The sequence below is a fragment of the Pavona decussata genome, unplaced genomic scaffold (genome assembly GCF_977016875.1).
Source record: "Pavona decussata unplaced genomic scaffold, jaPavDecu1.1 SCAFFOLD_381, whole genome shotgun sequence".
Lineage (NCBI taxonomy): Eukaryota > Metazoa > Cnidaria > Anthozoa > Scleractinia > Agariciidae > Pavona > Pavona decussata.
Window position 1 is genome coordinate 1,166,912 of NW_028145755.1, and position 17,474 is coordinate 1,184,385.

Here is a 17,474-nt window from a genome sequence, read left to right on the forward strand (position 1 = left end):
TGCCCCATTTCACTTTTGCGGAGGTTTGAATATTGTAAGGTCACTAGCGCAGAACTCCTAATGGATTTTCACGGACAGAAAACTAATCTCTCTTTTTCCATCGAAAATATTTTACGGGATGATTTTTCACGTCAACGACGACAAAAAAACGTTGTGAGTTTACAAACGCGAGAATCGAGTTTTGAGCCATGGGCGACATCGCCGCCTGTTTTGAGATATTATGCCGTTCATTACAGTCCGTACGTTGTCATGAAGTGTCTGCCAACGTCCGCACACAGAGTTGGAACAAGATTTCACCGAGTTAATGGAAGCAGGGTGCAGTTTTTGCCAGCGGAACCCAAAAACACCGACGAAGAGAGCTGCAAAGACAAAGCAATTCAGAACGATTGTGGTAAGAATTTTAAATTTTCAGCTGTACTTTTAAAATTAAAAAAGAATTAATTGATCACTGGTACCGACATTTTTACACTTTACTACAAACTCCTTTTAGAGTTTTTTCTTGTGGTCCAATGACACAAAGAGTTTCATTTTTGAAAGGTGTTGTCCTTGTAAGGAGTCAGATAAAAAATGGAGTCTGACGTTTGGGATAATTCACTGATATTACGCCACCCTGCTTGTTTATTTTATAACATATTCAACCAATTGTGAGTTTTTTTCTAAGTAGTAATGACTGCATAAATAAGATTTTTAACAAAATCAAAAGTTCCCTTTTCATAAATGCTACCGCGTGCGTAAAACCGCGTGCGTTTGGTTTTCATTTTTTTATTCGAGCAAGCTGGTTTCGAACTGGCCGACATAATGAAACTTCAAGTTACGCTCGAGTCTGCAAATGACGCCTTCACTTTAGCCAGAAGTTTACGTTTCTGCTTTAACTCATTCGGACACTGCGTGATAAAACACGGTTCATGTATCTTTGGCTTTGATTTCAACACTTGGTTAGGTCTGACCTTAAAAACATAGACTAATAAGCTGATATTAAGGTTGCAAAAGACCAACCGTAAGGCTTAAGGTTAGCAAAAAGGTGTTAGTATTACTGCAACTTATCAGTAACCATCAAATTGATCAAAACTGGTTGGGAAACACTTCCGTTTTACATGAAAACATCATTTCGTGAGTGCTTCTTCTTCTCTTACCTATCAGTTCAAATATAAGAAGAGTAAAAAAAAGCCGGTGTTCTGTGTTTCACCCGAAACAGACAAATTTCTCCTTAGAATCTTCGTTTAGTTTATTCAGACAGGCAGCAACATGATGGTATTGTTTTGTTTAACGTCTTTAATTTTACATCTTTGTCAATTCTAAACAGAAGATACTTTTGTTCGTTATCAATTTTTTTGTCCAATATTCGATATCAGCTCTGTGGCATAGTTTAGTTCCGTGCAGCGGGTGTTTTTAATGCGGTGGCTGAGGTGTGACGGATTTAACAGCAGTGGCGACAAGGGATGTCGGTCTCTCAATATCTTTAACCATACCGTGACTCACTGCACAATAAACCAGTATTAATGTATTTTAATATTGACCTGTCATATCAATGGCCACATTTAGTAACTCTTCTGTTGACCAAAGTCGGACCGGAATCATAATTGCTTGCTTATTAGACCACCACAAAATTCCAAGTCAATCAATCAAGAGTTATTAACAGCTCTAAGCTTATAACTGCGTTTTGAGTGATTGTTCCAAGTGGGTGTGTCTTTGTTTGGCGTTTTCCGCGGTTGGCGGGCAGCCTAAAGCGTGGCCGTTTGTTCATTATGTATATCCGCTTGGTTTAAAAGAGGTTTGAGTGTTTGTTTGGCTATATAGTGGCTTTTGAGAATACATTCAGCTGTTTTAGCTTATCATAGCATCAAATCGCTAATAACATACTGTTCAGGAGCTTTCGTTGGTATTTGTAACACCGTGTTAATGGAGTTTGGTATGCAACACAGAAACTCATTGTATTATGTTCCGTTAAAATGTATGATTTAACTGTTGTGAAGAAAAGCTTTCCTAAAATGTGAACATTGAAAATAAGGTTGAGCTTATTAATATTGAAAAGCTTCCGGACTATCAAGTTTTCATTTCACATTATCTCAAAAATGGACTTTGTCTAAATTTAACTTATACAATCAGACAACGAAATATAAAAGAACAAAAACAAGTCGTGTTTCTCTTCTGTCTGTTAGCATCCTCTTTGTTGGGTTACTGTAAAAAGCAATTAATTTACTTCTTAGAATTTTTTTTTTCGCTGCCAACATATAAGTGCTATTGTTGTCTAGAATGAAGTAATAAAAGCTAAATTTTGATTGTCGGGAATGTGATTCGGTTTTTGCGTGTACATATTACAAGCATATTGAGTTAGCTCTGTTAAATCATTGAGTCAACAGTGATATTCGTCTGTTCGTATGAGTGTTGCTAACTGCTATCATTGATAAGGAATTCAACCGCAACGAGGATATCTTGATCTACACTATTTAAAATGAGTGCTCTGTATTGAACCTGTTTAAGTTGGACGTCACGATAACAAGGGCATTAAGCGTTTTTCTCCTCTAAGGAACCGATCCAAACGAAAACTAGATAACAGAGTATCTCGCCCTTCGGCACAAAAAGCGTTCCCTCTATCAGATTTCTGCTAAATAATATTCATTTAAATGGTCTCACTTTGAGGTTTTCTCTTTAGACTAAAAAGCCAGGACCACCTTTATATACAACACAACAAAACGTAACCAGAGGAAAATATTGCCAAATAGAGTTCATTTGAATGGTCGTTCTCTAGTGTTTCAAATCGACGTCAGAGTTGAATCTTGGAACCGTCTTTATTCACTTTTACACAGTACCGGACTAAAATTATAGCGCTGTTCACTGACATGTGACTAGTTTACTATTGATAGACCTTGAAAAATCCTAGCAGTATGCAAGATGTTTGTCCCATGAACCTAGTTTGATGGCCTTAGCTCCAACGAGTCTCCTGAGTAGCTCAGTGTAGAGCATCCGAACTAGTAATTGGAAGGTCTTAGCTTCGGCTCCGAATAGGCGCACTCGGATTTCCTTTTTCCGAGTATGCCTGTGTCATTCTGAATAATACATCATTCACAGCATCTTAATTGTTGATTTGGCGTGAAATTGTCACCACGTTTTGTTTAAAAGTGCAGCGTTCACTTCGGATTGCAACGCAAAACATCTGTGCCAAGCAATGTGCTTTCCTGTTGAGAAACTTCCTCTTGTATCAAGTTGTTTCCTTTTTATTTTTTTAGATGGTGCTAACGACAAAGACCTCCTTCAAGAATCTAAGACAGTGAAGTGCTTCACCGAAAATGTCCCAAAAAAGAAACGACGAAACCGCAGCCATTTCACACAACGTCAACTCCAATATCTCGAGAAAATATTTTCCCGCCAACAGTACCTGACACGCGACGAGCGCACGCTGTTGGCGAGGGGCCTGGAAATGACTGAACTTCAAATCAGAAACTGGTTCCAGAACCGGAGATACCAGAGACGGCATCGAGCAAACGAAGACGCCAAACTGGATGAACCGGATACGCCAGTAACGACATAAATAACCTGGAGAAACAAAAGCTATTCACGAAACAGAAAGAAACATTCTTCATAACATAAATATTAAATAGAACAGAAAAATAAACTCCTCAATTTCTTTCTTATAATATCATATATTTATATACACCCGATCAAAACTAACTGTCAAGACTTGTATATATATCAGTTGTATATAAAATAATTTCGCATCCGGAATTTCGTTGTTATAAAATATCATCATCGTTAAAAATATGGTCGTTTAATGTCTATTTTCAAAAGAATTCACGGAAATTTTGGAAATTAAAAGGTAATATAATTTATTTCAATAACGTTTTACAATGATATAGAATAATAAAGATTTATTGAAGAAACTAGTTACAGACTGCTGTTTGTCGCTGTTACGAGAAATGAAATTCTAAAGTCAGACATAGGAGAATGTCTTTCATGAAAAACTTTCCAGTGATATACATTTTCGTGGCACAATCTCACTAGGGCCTCATATCGCATGTCTCAAAGTCAGCGAAGATACCTTGCTCACTAGCTATGTTTCGTGAAAAGTATGATCAAAACAGACTTTTTCAATCCAATATCCCACCATCTCTCTCCACTCAGAATACGTCTGGGGTAACCATCTCAAAAGTTAAACCAAACTGCGAACCTATAGCGGATGTTTGGTGTTATAAAGTAATTTGGTTACCGTAAAGAGATTCGCTGAGTGCTAAGGTTTCTGAGGAAGGACTAACGCTCGAAACACCGGCGGCACTCGAATCTCTTAACGGTGGCCAAACATTCGTTTCTACTCCCCACCGACGCAGCACCACAGCTTCTTTAGAAACTAACCCTCTGGATTATCTACATACCCATAATGTTGTTTGCTGTTGTCCCATGCAATTTTTGTGCCATGTAAAGGGTCATTTGTGAAAGCTAACACAACTTGATCTGCTGGGATTCTTTAGTTGAAAATTTAAGTCGCAAAAATGTTTGGGAAACACCACAGGAAGTCGACTATTATTCCTCAAAATCCTGAGGTAATGTTTAATGCTTGCCGAAGGTTCTAGCTTTGTCTTAATTCTGTAGTGTAAACAACATCTTTTCCCTCCGAAAACAAAATGAATTAATCGAGTTGGCTTGTCGGAAAAGGAATTAAGCAGCGCTATTCTTTCATTGTAATTAAATCCAAGTTTATAAGGCACTTAACGCCTCCCGAACAAATATTCCACCGACACAAACTGTTGTGGCCCGTATAACATACGATAAACACCGCTGAGGTATCATCCATTGTTTGAACCTGGTGATTAATTTAAGCCTATTATTAACTGTGTCCTGCATAGACTCCTGTTTCTACTGACGCACCCACAGATTACTTTTAAACGGATTTCCACTTTTTTAATTTGCTTCCTCCAAAGTTGTGAATTGGCGCCTCTCCCAGGTTAGACGTAAAAAGTATCGCATCTCTGCTCGACTACAAGTGCGCCGGCATTGTGCGCATGCCTAGGTCGCTGATTTTAACGTGGATAATAGATACTTGACAAAAATTTTGATGGTAAAGAGACAACGCAGATCCTCAGAAAATCCTCATTAAGTGATTCATGTTTTATTTCAGAAGTAAAAGGCAAGCAACAAACTTTTCAACATTCGCCATAGGAAGTGGTATCAGGTATTACTTTCATGTATATGTCTCAGAGTGTCCGCAATATCACCACAGTTCAACATTTACCAAGGAAGTAGTACTTAGGTAGTACTTCCATGTCATTTGTCTCAGGATATCACTGCTGTTTGATTTGGTTTCACTCCTGCTTCGACGCATTGATGTCACTTAGTAGCCAAACGGGATATTCAATAGCCAATCAGAAATTCAAAAATTAATCAGAGCTAATTCCACGCACTTGAGGGATCGATCTCTGTTTTGGACGAAGAAAAGCACTGTATCTTAAAACTTACTTTAACACAGATATTTAAATTATTTTAAAATAGCACAAAAAGCAAATAATACGCTGGTACTTGAGAGTTAACTTAATTTCATAAGTAGGAAAAAATTCTTTGCAGTTAACCTCCTTGATTAAGTGGTATAAACAGACCGCGAGTTGCACGAGCGCGATCACATATCTCGAGCGGAAACGCCAGTAGTGTTGAGGCTCATATCCTTATATCTTACCTCTGAGTGGTTTCTACATGTATCTGGAATCCATCTGGGTCTTCTTGCCCTGTTTCTTGTCTGTGTTAACGTAATTTTCATCTTAACATCTCCAGATTGTTCAACAAACCTTTCTTTCCATACCCAGCCATTTCCAGGCTTCTCGCAGATTTGCGTGCGTTGTTATGGTCGCGTGTGGTTTGCAGTTGGCGGGAAAATATCTTGGACACCGCATATTGGAGTTGACGCTAGGTAACATACCATAGTTCAATCTGTATCACCTAGGTAACTGGGACTTTTCCACCCACGTGTGCTCAAACAATACTTTGAGGAATGTATTTTGATAAGTGAAATTTCTGGAAATAGAACCACTCAAGATCAATAAAACTAATTGTTTTGTTATTAAAAACAGCGACGGTTATTTCTATTTCTAGCAGGATAAATACTTCGTACACGCCTTCTTCTACCGGCTTACAAGACAAAATTCCAACTTGTTCGAGTCTTACTCTTATGACACATAAAAGCAATTAAGTTCTCAGAAAAAATAAATAAACACTGCTTTGTATGATATCGAAGATGCCCACCATCTATTTGTTCAACAATATGATGGAAAATTCACCGCAGGGCATAACATTTTTTCTTAGCGTACACGATCTTCACCGAAATGGAAGAGCCGAGATAATTATCTTGTCATTATAGCTTAATATCCCAGCAGTGCTCAAACATTCCGACAATATCCGAGTATCTTTATTTTTAAAAAAATTAGCTTCATCTTAAAACCAATGGTAATGTCTGCTTTAAGTATGTTCTTCATAAAAATTGATAAGCCAGGAAAAGATATTATTTGGGACTTTTTTTTAGAAACTTAAGTAGCCCCATCCCACGAAAACACATATTTCAAGGACTAAAAAGCCATCAAACTATTCCTTTTTAAGCTTGTATTTGTTTAGTTTTGGTTACAGTAACTAAGGTTTCGATAATGATCGAAGTCAAACGCTGAAACAGTTTTCAGTAAATGAAGAACTATTTCATCCTATGACAGAAATAGCGCTTTTTTGTAGTGGAAATAAATTATTCATAGGTGGAATAGTGGCAAAATTCTGGTGGACAAAACCAAAGAAAATTTTCTCACATAATTTGCATAAAAATGGCAGTTAACTGCCAGAGGAGAAAAAACTTATTGTTCCTGTCCACCAACATGGCCGCCATGACGTCACTTGCAAACGATCAATAGAAAGTTTAAAAATGGTAGGCTGCACTACGCATGCGCTTAATTTGTTTACTTATCGATATCAGATTCGCAAAATGGAATTTCAAATTTTTTTCCTTAAATAAAAAAAAACTTAAAAACAAAACAAAACATGCAGAGTTCACTTTGATTGGTCATTGGAATTTATTTCTTTTTAAAAGTATTTGGTTTTAAAACGGGATTTCCCGAGGTTAAACTACATTCTGAATAGTTTGATTACTCTTTATTAGATTCCGTTGTTAATGCTTGTTTTGTAATTACTCGTTTTTCATATATACACTTTATGATGTTTTAAATGCAGTATTATTCATCATCGAATTTATTTTGATCTGAAAAGAAAAGAGTGAGGAGCAATAATAGGACCTTCATGTAATGAATCCCCAGTTGTGTCCCTTCGTGACTGGATGAAACATGAAATGATGTACTGTTTTTATTTCCTGATTAATCAAATGCGTTGTTCGTTATACTTTGTAATTTAAATGGCGGTTTTACTTTCGAATGCTATGGATGAATCCAAAAGTATGACTATTCAGATGAAAGTTCGTCGTTTATCGTGTACTTTTCTGTTTGTTAACAATACCATCGAGAACAAATTCGAAAGTATCGCCTTTTTCAAATAACGCCTTCTTAAAGGTGACAGGATGGGATTGAATTCATAGAGTTGGCTTGATAGCTCAGATAAAGCACTGCAGCAGTGTCGCAGGGATCGTGGCTTCAACTTCTGAAGTTTTTCCAAGCCGGCTTTCTTTTCACAACTGCTTTAGTTGAGAACACAACTGCGATCGTTTATCTTCTATTAAATCTTTCATCCTCTCTTCGTAGATACGATATTTCATACATTTCACATTCATTTCACATTCATTTTAAAATGGTTTCAAGCCCACAGTGCAATATCTGTAGCTTTCTAATATGATAGTAGGGGAGAGAGAAGTCTTGAAATTTCTACAACCGCAGTAGAATTTGTTCTAGTTACACTTAAAGGAATTGGCTAAACTCAGTGTTTGTTAGATGCTGAGCGAAGTGCATGAATGCGTCACTTTTCACTTCCTCTCAAGTATCTCCTACCTTCCTCTCCCACAAAATTCCGAGAGGTTTCATAACTCAATTGACGATTGCAAAGTATAGATCCGTTTTTAAAGTGGTGAACTCTAATATCGCCTTTTCCAAGGTTGTCTATTTTCAAGACTACCTCTTATCTTCCAGAAATGAGGCTAATTTTTTAAATAAAAATGTTAAAATACTCCGGTTTTTTTCATTGCTTCAAAAACATGACGCTAGGGAACAAGACATATCTGGTTTACTGTTTGATTATTGTGAAGAACGCATTCTTAAGGAGATTGTGCGTACTGGCTGTTTTCGAGGTAAGGGTTATATTTTAAACTAAAAATACCACTGAATGTTCGAGTGTAACTGAGATATGAGGCTGTAACAATAAGAGCTCAGTAATAAGAGCCATACCGACTTTTCCATTTAGGTTAAGAACAGGCACTTGACTTAGAAATGTTTGGCCCTGCGGCAGAACCTCCGCCATATTGAACTATTCGATAGTTAAGTGTTTTAAAATATCATAACTATATGCAACCACTAGACGTGTCTTGACTCCAATTACTTTAATTAGGGGCATCCAACAAGAGCATTTAAGGAAAATATTAAAATGTTGTTTCGTACGTTTCCGGATCATTTTATGCCCTTTTAAAGGCATAGATGTGTAAGCTAATTCAGTTTCTTCTTTTCGGATGATTTTTCTGAAAAATTTTCAGTTGCAGAAAGTTTTACGGAATTTTCCGAATTTCCCAGCCTCTCTTGGCCTAACGAAATGCTTGCAGACTTTTTTCCTCATTTTCCAAAGACATATTTTGCCTCTCCGAAAAGCTAAATCCGAATTTCCGAGGCCACTAAGGATATCCACCGAATTGAACCGAAGGATGCTCCTGTTTAATACACCATAAAAGAAAAACTATACTTCAAATTAAAAAGACGAAAAACAAAAGTAAACAGTTCAGCATATAGTTGCTCACATCATTAAAAGTTTAGTAACGAGACAAGTTCGATAAAAGAAACCGGTTGTTTTAAGCAGATGGATAACAGCGTGGGTGGGGAGTGAAAATCAATGTTTGGTTTATCAACAGAGTTAATAGCTAAAGGTAAAATGGCCACAGTAAGGAGATTCGAGTGCTGACGTTTCGAGCATTACTCGGAGCCCTTGGGCTAACGCTTGAACTTTACGCTGGCCAATTTAAATCAAAATTTGTGTTGTAAGCAGAGTTCAAGGCAATAAACCACACATTAATTAATTTGTTTTACTGTTGTTTACTTTGTGCATTTAGTGACAGAAGAGCGCTGGCAATTTGTAGTTGTGTCCTGTGTGCCTCAGCGAGACTTAATCAAAATAATAATGCTTCTTTATTCATTAAAACTAAGATGACAATGAGTCGCTCTATTTCCGAAAAAAAAAATTCATTTATCACGTTGTTTCTTGTCTTGGCCGTTAAAGAACGTACAACTATGTATAGGTAGCCTTGAAAGTCCAAAGTACTAAAAAAAACATAGATTTGATCTGTCGTCCACTCCAATATCCGGGGTCCTAAGATATTTCCCGCCAACAACAACCTGCACGCGACAACGACAACAGCAATGCACGTGCACGCAAATATGCGAGAGGCCTGGAAATGGCTGGATTTCACATGAGAAACCTATTGAACAGTAACAAGGTACTAAGGCGGAAATAAGGTTATCACAGACAAGAAACAGGGCAAGAAGACCCAGATGGATTCCAGATACATGTAGAAACCACTCAGAGGTGAGATATGAGGATATGAGCCTCAACACTACTGGCGTTTCCGCTCGAGATATGTGATCGCGCTCGTGCAACGCGCTGTCTGTTTATACCACTTAAATCAAGAAGGTTAACTGCAAAGAATATTTTCGTACTTATGAAAATAGGTTGTCATTCAAGTACCATCTTGTTTTCTACCCTTTGTGTCATGTTAAATTATTCTGTGTCCGTGTTTAAGGGCGTTTTAGGCTAGCCGTTGTCTTCTCTTTGCGTGCCAGAAGATCGACCTTATAAGTGCGTGGAATTAACCTGATTAACTCATTAATTTCTAATTGGCTTTTCATTATCTCATCCAGCTAAATATCATCAATACGTGAGAGGAAGACCAGAGTGATAACACGCCTTGAATTTATCCCGGACACTCCGCGACATCTTACATGAATGATATGTGGAGACAACAACAGATTTTAGTCGTTAACCATCATTGAAAAAGAAAATTGAAAAACTGTTTGAATTCACAACATCTGTGAAAAACGTGCATAATTAAGTAAGATCGTAACCTTATAACAAAGGGATAAGAAGGGATAATTAACTAAGAATACACAAAATAACTCACAAACAGAGTAACAACAGAGATCTAGAATTACGTTTACGGAAAACGGGAAACGGCAGAAATGACCACGTGACCATGTTTATCCTATACTTGCCCCTCGCTGCTTTTAGTTTCTCAGTAAATAAAGCCGCCGTTACACGTTGAAACTTTTAGCCGAAACTTGTGTGCAACGGCGAACGAGACCAGTTTCACGAAGTGGTGTTACACGGTGAAACTCTTGTTTTTTCCACCACTGCGACCGTTGCGAGCCGTTGCAGAAGTAGAAAGCGGCTCTACTTTTCGTGAAACTTGTCTCGCAACGGAAGTTCGAAAAAGTTTCGCGAAACTGACCATGTTACACGGTGCAACGGCTGCTGAAACTTGTTTTGCAGCGCCGTTGCACACAAGTTTCAGCTAAAAGTTTCAACGTGTAACGGCGGCTTAAGAGTAGGTTTTGCGTTAGCTTTAAAGGTCAAAATTATTTGCACTATTCTCATTTTTGGACTTATTTTTTCAAGAAAACATAAACGCGAATCTCACGTTTGCCGTAAACGGTGACTACGTCTCCCTAATAGTTAAAGTATAAACGTTTACTCAACAAGTCAATCATATCAAGGTAACACTTACTCTTTAACTGACCTTAACTATTGTTACAGTTTTGTAACTCTCCTTCCTTTCGCGGTTAATGCGCGTATTCCTAGTTATTTATGCTTTGTAATTGTCTTTCCTGTATTCCTTTGCCTAGAATTACTTTCGTAATCTTGGTTAAATATGCATACTTTTTATAGTTGTTTTGAATTCAAACAGTTTTTCAAATTTCTTGGTAAGTGATGTACGATTGAAAACTATCGTTGTGCCTTTTAAAAACTGCAAATTAATTAATGCCATTCCAACTATCTGGATTGATGTCGATATATTTTTTGTAGTTAAGGATTTCGCCAAATTTCTCTTAAAATTTTATACATTTTTCACCTGTCGCTTAAACCTCTTATTGTAGGAAAGTGGGCGCTTGTAACCAAGAAGACAACAGTGCATTGTTCTTTGAAAAGTGAGCTTTCAGGTAAGGCACCTAATCAAGAGGAAGCCGGAGCAAGGTGGAAATCCGTTTAAATCAAGAATGTGGATTAAACAGAGAAAGGCATCCGACAGTAGTCTGCACAGGAAAGGGTTAAACCGCGACAGATTTGCGCTTCAACAAAAAAATTAAATTTGTTACTTTTTGTGTAGCGCATTATTCCATGACGAGATGATCAAATGCGCTTTACAGTATATGGACACTCTCCAGATCAAATTGGAATTTGGAAATGTTGGTTTTTAAGGAGAGGGGGAAACCGGAGTTCCCTGAGAAAAACCTCTCCGGGCAAGGACGAGAACCAACAACAAACTCAACCCACATATGACGTCGAGTCCGAAATTGGTAAAAGACGAGTGCTCTCATTATTGTACAATCTCTGCTCCCTAATGATAAAGAATGAAGGATGGTACATTTGACTCTTGCTGAGTCAGTGTATCAGGTATTCGAAGGTCCATGATGGCTGGTAAAAGTTCGAGCAAGTTTTCCATCACGGTGTTGTTTCCCAACACTTGATTTTTATCATCAGATCCACAAATGTACAAAGCTGGTTTTTAATAATATTTTGTTCAATAATTTAATTTTTATAGACCACACAAACTACCATGAATCAATCTAGTTATAGCTTTGCTATTCCTAAAACAATATTCTCTATTTTCCTTTATAGTGTTAAACCATACCACACTACAAAGATCTTTTTCTCTTACAAAGTTCCCGCGTCTTGAGGGTAGAGATGATGCCGTTTTTTGTTCACATCAACCGATGTCCGTAACATATGAAATAATTTCTTTAATAATAAATTAATTTCCTTCTGTGCCTTCGAGTTACTGATTAAAAAAATTGCTTCCTGTTCGTTGTTTAATGACAACGAAGTTCGCAATATCCGCCGCTCCTTGGCGAGGGAAATTACACAGTTAAATAAGCTTCTTTTTGTTTTTCAACGGGTGTGTTCTTGACTTGCGTTTCGTCCACTTCAATTCGTCTCGTTTTCAAATCGGTAAACAGAGTACAAGCCTTTAACGACTTAATCGCGATGACGTCAGACTAATTCTTCGATTCATAACTGTTCAAGGCTGGGCTTCACGCAGTCTGAGGATTCAGGTTTTTCTTGCTTCTTGTTCTCGTTTGCCCGGTGTTTTTTCTGATACCTTTGGTTCTGGAACCAGTTTCTAATCTGTAGTTCAGTCATTTCCAGGCCCCTCGCCAACAGCGTGCGCTCGTCGCGTGTAAGATACTGTTGGCGGGAAAATATCTTCTCGAGATATTGGAGTTGACGCTGAGTGAAATGGCTGCGATTTCGCCGCTTCCGTTTAGGTACACCTTCAGTTAGGCACGTTTCTGTCTTACGCTTCTCTTTTTCCTCTTTCTTGGTCACTTCATCTGAGAAAAAAACAATCATTGGTGGTTATTTAAGGCGTTAACTGGGAAAGCTGTTCCATTACTATCTGTATCTCTATATACCATAGACAAAAGCTGTAAACTTTCATAATACAATTGTTTTCGTGATGTACACATTTAGCTGTTTCAATATATAACAAATGTCGTTCTGTTCGATACACAATCAGCAGTAATACCACGATGACAAAGCACACACATGGCGTACAGCAAATTAACGTTTGTTGAAGTGCTCATTTGTTAAGCCCAGACAATTCTTATTATCTTTAATTCAATTTGTGAGATCAAGGACGAAAGAGATTAGCACTAAAACGCAGTCAAGATGATACCGTGAGGTGGATGGAACTTAATTCAATACTAGCCACTTATTTGCTGTGGTATAGATTGCGATGAAAGACAATATGCTATCATGATAGTCAAGTGCACCACGTTTAGTGTCTTCTGTTAAGAAACAGCGTCACGAAAATGGCAAAAAGAGACGTTTGTTTTGTGTAGTAATGTTTCATTTCTGCTAAGGTATTCAAACAAGTTTTGTTGTTGTAAATACTAAAAAAGGAAAGGTAAAAAACTATTCGAGTCTAGAGAAAAACAATACCATTTAGTTAGTTTACTTATAATAGGGCCAGTATTACATTTTAAGTCATTTTTGTGTCGTAAAAAATAACATTTATGTAACGAGGTGATATGGGTCGTGCTCCATTAAAAATATCGAAAAATCACAACCGATGGCTAAGATCAAAGTACGCGGTGATAGATTGTTATCCAAGTTTATGCGAGCGTTGTACTGATTAAAACAAAAATCCACGTTAACTCTGATAAGTATATTGAAACCTCTTGCATGGATTTATTTCATAAATGCGGCCACTGAAATTTTTATTCTTTTTTATGTATGATAATTAGCCCTACTAACCTTACTTTAAAATAAAAATTCTACTGTTCAATCTGTACATGCTCAAAAGGCTAGTAAGTCTGATAATCATGAAAACAAAAGAATAATTTATCCGTTGGCCACCATTTATGAAAACGATCTATGGGAAAGAATACTTTGCATTATAAATGTGAAAGAAACGTCCAACAGAGTATAAACTTCTTTCTTTCAAATATTGCATCAGACGATGACTTGTCAGGTGATTCAGTACTCATTTGTGGATCGGTTGAAACGAGTTCATTTGAAACTCATTTGTGTAAACGTCCAAAACTTGACTAACGAAAGAGTTCTCAAACGGCTCGAAATAATACATTGTAGTACCCTGTCAATTAAAATGTATCGATAGCAGTGTTAATACGGTTGTGCTCTTAAAGCTGTTAAGCTCTTGTAGACTTCACCGATATGCTAACTAGACAAAGCCATCAGAAAAGTCTGAATTGAGTCAGCGTATGAATTCCGACAAAAGTTTGACCATTCAAATAAACGCAACCAGGCGGTTTATTTTCATGTAGTACTGTTTGTCGAGTTTCAAGTTTGAAATGAAATAAGTTTTTTTTTTCTTGAGCATGTTTAGGGCGCCATTTAGAGTGATAATGCAGAACGTGAGGCGGATGAAACCAATCACAGCAGTATGTATGTATTACAGCCAGAGTTTGAAGAGTTCTCAAAAGCCACTATTTGGCCAAACAAACACTCAAACCTCTTAGGACTGATCAAACCGATATTCGTCGTGTAATAGAAACCGCCTTTATCTTCAGTACAGTTCACTGATTAATTTCTCAAAAACAAGACCAGCCCGCAGGGCCTCAGTTACATACGGGATATCTCAAAATTCAACAATGCCAATGAACTTTGATTTTAAATTCCTTGGGGTTTTTTTATCACTATATTTGAACTTTGTCACTTATTTTTCTTGTGTGTGTGTGTGTGTGTGTGTGTGTGTGTGTGTGTGTGTGTGTGTGTGTGATCGACTCTTGCCAACGTGCCTAAACCACTTCGCTAATAGCTCTTCACGATTAATATCTAAGTACATAAATACTGGTTTATTTTCAAAGTCGGGAAATTTTCTTGATATTCAAAGGCGGACATTAGGCGTCACCATCCCACTTTAAGTTCGTCACTCTCGGGTAATCGAAAACAACCGAGGCACGAAACAGAATTTTTAAATGCCTAGCTTAACAATTTTTCCCTGTACGAGTGTGTCGATCATTAAACATGACCTAAAACCAGTTAACGAATTTTATCGTATTCGAAAATGGAAAAAAGTCCTGTTTCTTCAGGAAAGAAATTCTTGACATCTTTCATTCTCCAAAGGTTCACACTTTGGCACGGGTGGAGTTCAGTTTTTCAGGATCAATTTTAGAACTTTGAGGTTGGTCTTATAAGAAAACGACGCTTACAGTGATCTGTAAAACTGTAGATTTCAAAGCACGAATAAGGCCGACACCAAAACACAACGAACCAAAAAATAGCTCCATGTATAGCAAAAAGGTGTGTATTGTGGTTAAACTAAATCCTATATATCAGATATAATTTTAGAAGGAATCTGAACTTTTATAATGTTTTGATAGTCTTTATAAGGCAAATTTACCGAATGAAATTCAATATTCGTTGTACATAGATTTTAAGCCGCCCAATATTAAAGTTACAAACGCTCCTTGTTTTTATAAGTTTTCTTCAAGCCTCTAGCTGAAACAAAGTGTCCAACCTAGTGTTTCGAAACAATTGTTATCCTGGGAAATCGGTCTCCTAAATCTTTAAAACAATTTAGTTTTTCTTGCGTGCCGAGTGTTTCAGAAAACAATTCCACGAATTTGATTAACAAGTCACTTAACTATCAATACTGGCCTAAATTTTCAGTCTCTCTTAACCTCGCACTGCCGTAATGCCACAAAGTAATTTTTCAAATTAACCTATTTGGCTGTAAAAAGATATTGTCCTCATTTGTCGTCTGCCTTATCTAATTATAAAATGACCTTTACAAGTCTTCACTTTGTAATTCTAAACCCAAATAGCTGGAAATCTTTTTCAGGAAATTTCAGCGAAAGAGGGAATTTTAAGAAGGGTATACTTGTGGATCAAACAATGTTAAAACAAAGTGAAACTTAATGACAGTGATAAAGTTAGCAACATTTCTTTTCTCCTCCTACACCAGGCCTGGAAAAAGTTGAGACGTGTTCTTAGTTCGCGACACAAAGCGTGCATGACCGTTCAAATATATATTTTAGAGGCCATTTCCCGCGGTGCTTTTTATTTTGCTTTCAAAGCAGTCCTGTCTGGAGCTGTTTGGTAGTGGATATTTCAGAACTGCTTTGGAAATGTTTTTATTTGGTCTTTACAAAACGTGACCCTTCAAATAAAATCAATTTAGTGGTCATTTCCAGGGGTGATTTGTATTTTGCTTTACAAAGTGGTCCCAACATTTCAGTCCATAGTTCGTGGATTAAATTCTTAAATGTGAAATATACTGAATTAGAAAATTTTACACAGTACTTTCCCATGTGTTGTTCCGTTACCATTTCCCCCCAAACCGACATTTTTTTAAACTTGCCAAGTTTGTACTTTGAAACGCTGCACTCAGGAACTTAACTATAGCTAACAGTTAAGAATAGATTTTTGGAACTTTTTCAAATTTAACGGTGATGTTCGGTACGTGCCTACTTGATGTAATATCCTTTAGCAAGTTTGGGCACGAGCAGAATTTCTCTACAAACAATAAGAAATTTTATAACCCCTTGATCCATGAAATTCATGCAAACTTCACGCTGAAGCAAATTCACTTCTTATTGTTTTGGTGTTTGCAATATCCTACGTGTCACTAAGTAAACACGTTAAAGCGCAATTCAGTTTAGTTTCAGGGTTAATGGCTGAACACATTATTTCAAAGTAATACTTTAATTCCAAAGTAGTAATAAAATTGAAGTTTATGCGGGTTCTAAATTCTGACTAGCAACAGTTTTACAAATTTTTTAAAGGTGTGATATATTTTTGGAACTTAGCTGGAATATACAAATCTTAAGAACTTACCATCACTCGAACTCCTTTTAATTGTTTCTTCTTTGCAGTTTAAGCGACCTTCTTCACTGTTTTCCGGGTCGCGTTTCTTATCTCCATTCACTCGATGGATCTTTCCGCCTACTCGGCTCATATTTGGCTGATACTTCATCAAGACGGGACTGTAACGAACTGCATAGCATCGGTACACTGGCGCGCTTGGCCATCGGTCATAACTCGAAGCTCGCGTTGGTAAATGTACAACGTTCGTTTTTCGAGGGTGTGGAAAATCATCTCGCAGAATATTTTCAATGGAAAAGGATAGATTGACTTTCGGCCCGTAAAAATCCATTTTGTAGCTCAATACTTGTGACCTTACAATACCCTCGAAAGTGAAAGCCAACTGATTATATACATAACATGGTCATGCGTAGTAACAGAACACGCCCCTACATATGGGCCGGGACAAGCATCGATTCTATTTTAGGAACATATCATATTGTTGACTCGTTGTTATGAACAAATCGTCCTAAAATGGTGACCTATTCGACCCAACAATGAAAACGTTTAATGAAAGTGCTCTACTCCTACGTTACACGTGATTTTCAGCTGCAAATGTCGCGTAATAAACTCGTGAATTTTATTATCTTGTCATCCGTGCGTGATTTTTAGGTTAGTTTTTAAGGGTTGGTTACATTGGAAAACCACAAACAGACAAGCGTCAATAATTTGTTTCCCCGCTTCCGAAAAAAAATGAACTTCAGTTCAGTGCGATGAAAAAATAATACTAATATCAACAAACACCAATTATCGCAAACTTTTGAAAA

At 37.2% G+C, this 17,474-nt stretch overlaps 2 protein-coding genes across 2 annotated transcripts; one reads left to right on the forward strand and one right to left on the reverse strand.

Moving 5' to 3' along the window:
• Positions 1-3,881, forward strand: LOC146451999 (pituitary homeobox 2-like). Its single transcript, XM_085098226.1, has 2 exons — positions 1-391; positions 3,228-3,881. Exons 1-2 carry the CDS (start codon positions 61-63, stop codon positions 3,527-3,529), a joined length of 633 nt encoding a protein of 210 aa, XP_084954352.1. The 5' UTR covers positions 1-60; the 3' UTR covers positions 3,530-3,881.
• A 7,987-nt stretch (positions 3,882-11,868) lies between these two features.
• On the reverse strand, positions 11,869-17,048 carry LOC146452000 (uncharacterized). The gene is made up of 2 exons (XM_085098361.1): positions 16,681-17,048; positions 11,869-12,710 (listed from the first exon to the last, which is right to left on the reverse strand). The coding sequence occupies exons 1-2, from the start codon at positions 16,997-16,999 to the stop codon at positions 12,388-12,390; spliced, it is 642 nt and encodes a 213-aa protein (XP_084954487.1). The 5' UTR covers positions 17,000-17,048; the 3' UTR covers positions 11,869-12,387.
• Between the last annotated feature and the right edge of the window lie 426 nt (positions 17,049-17,474).

Bases quoted from the DNA above. Each gene is read 5' to 3' on its own strand.
- LOC146451999 (XM_085098226.1), top strand. From the start codon at position 61: ATGGATTTTCACGGACAGAAAACTAATCTCTCTTTTTCCATCGAAAAT. The intron at 392-3,227 runs GTAAGAATTTTA...TTATTTTTTTAG, and splicing joins AGCAATTCAGAACGATTGTG to ATGGTGCTAACGACAAAGAC.
- LOC146452000 (XM_085098361.1), bottom strand. From the start codon at position 16,999: ATGGATTTTTACGGGCCGAAAGTCAATCTATCCTTTTCCATTGAAAAT. The intron at 12,711-16,680 runs GTAAGTTCTTAA...TTTTTTTCTCAG, and splicing joins TAAAAGGAGTTCGAGTGATG to ATGAAGTGACCAAGAAAGAG.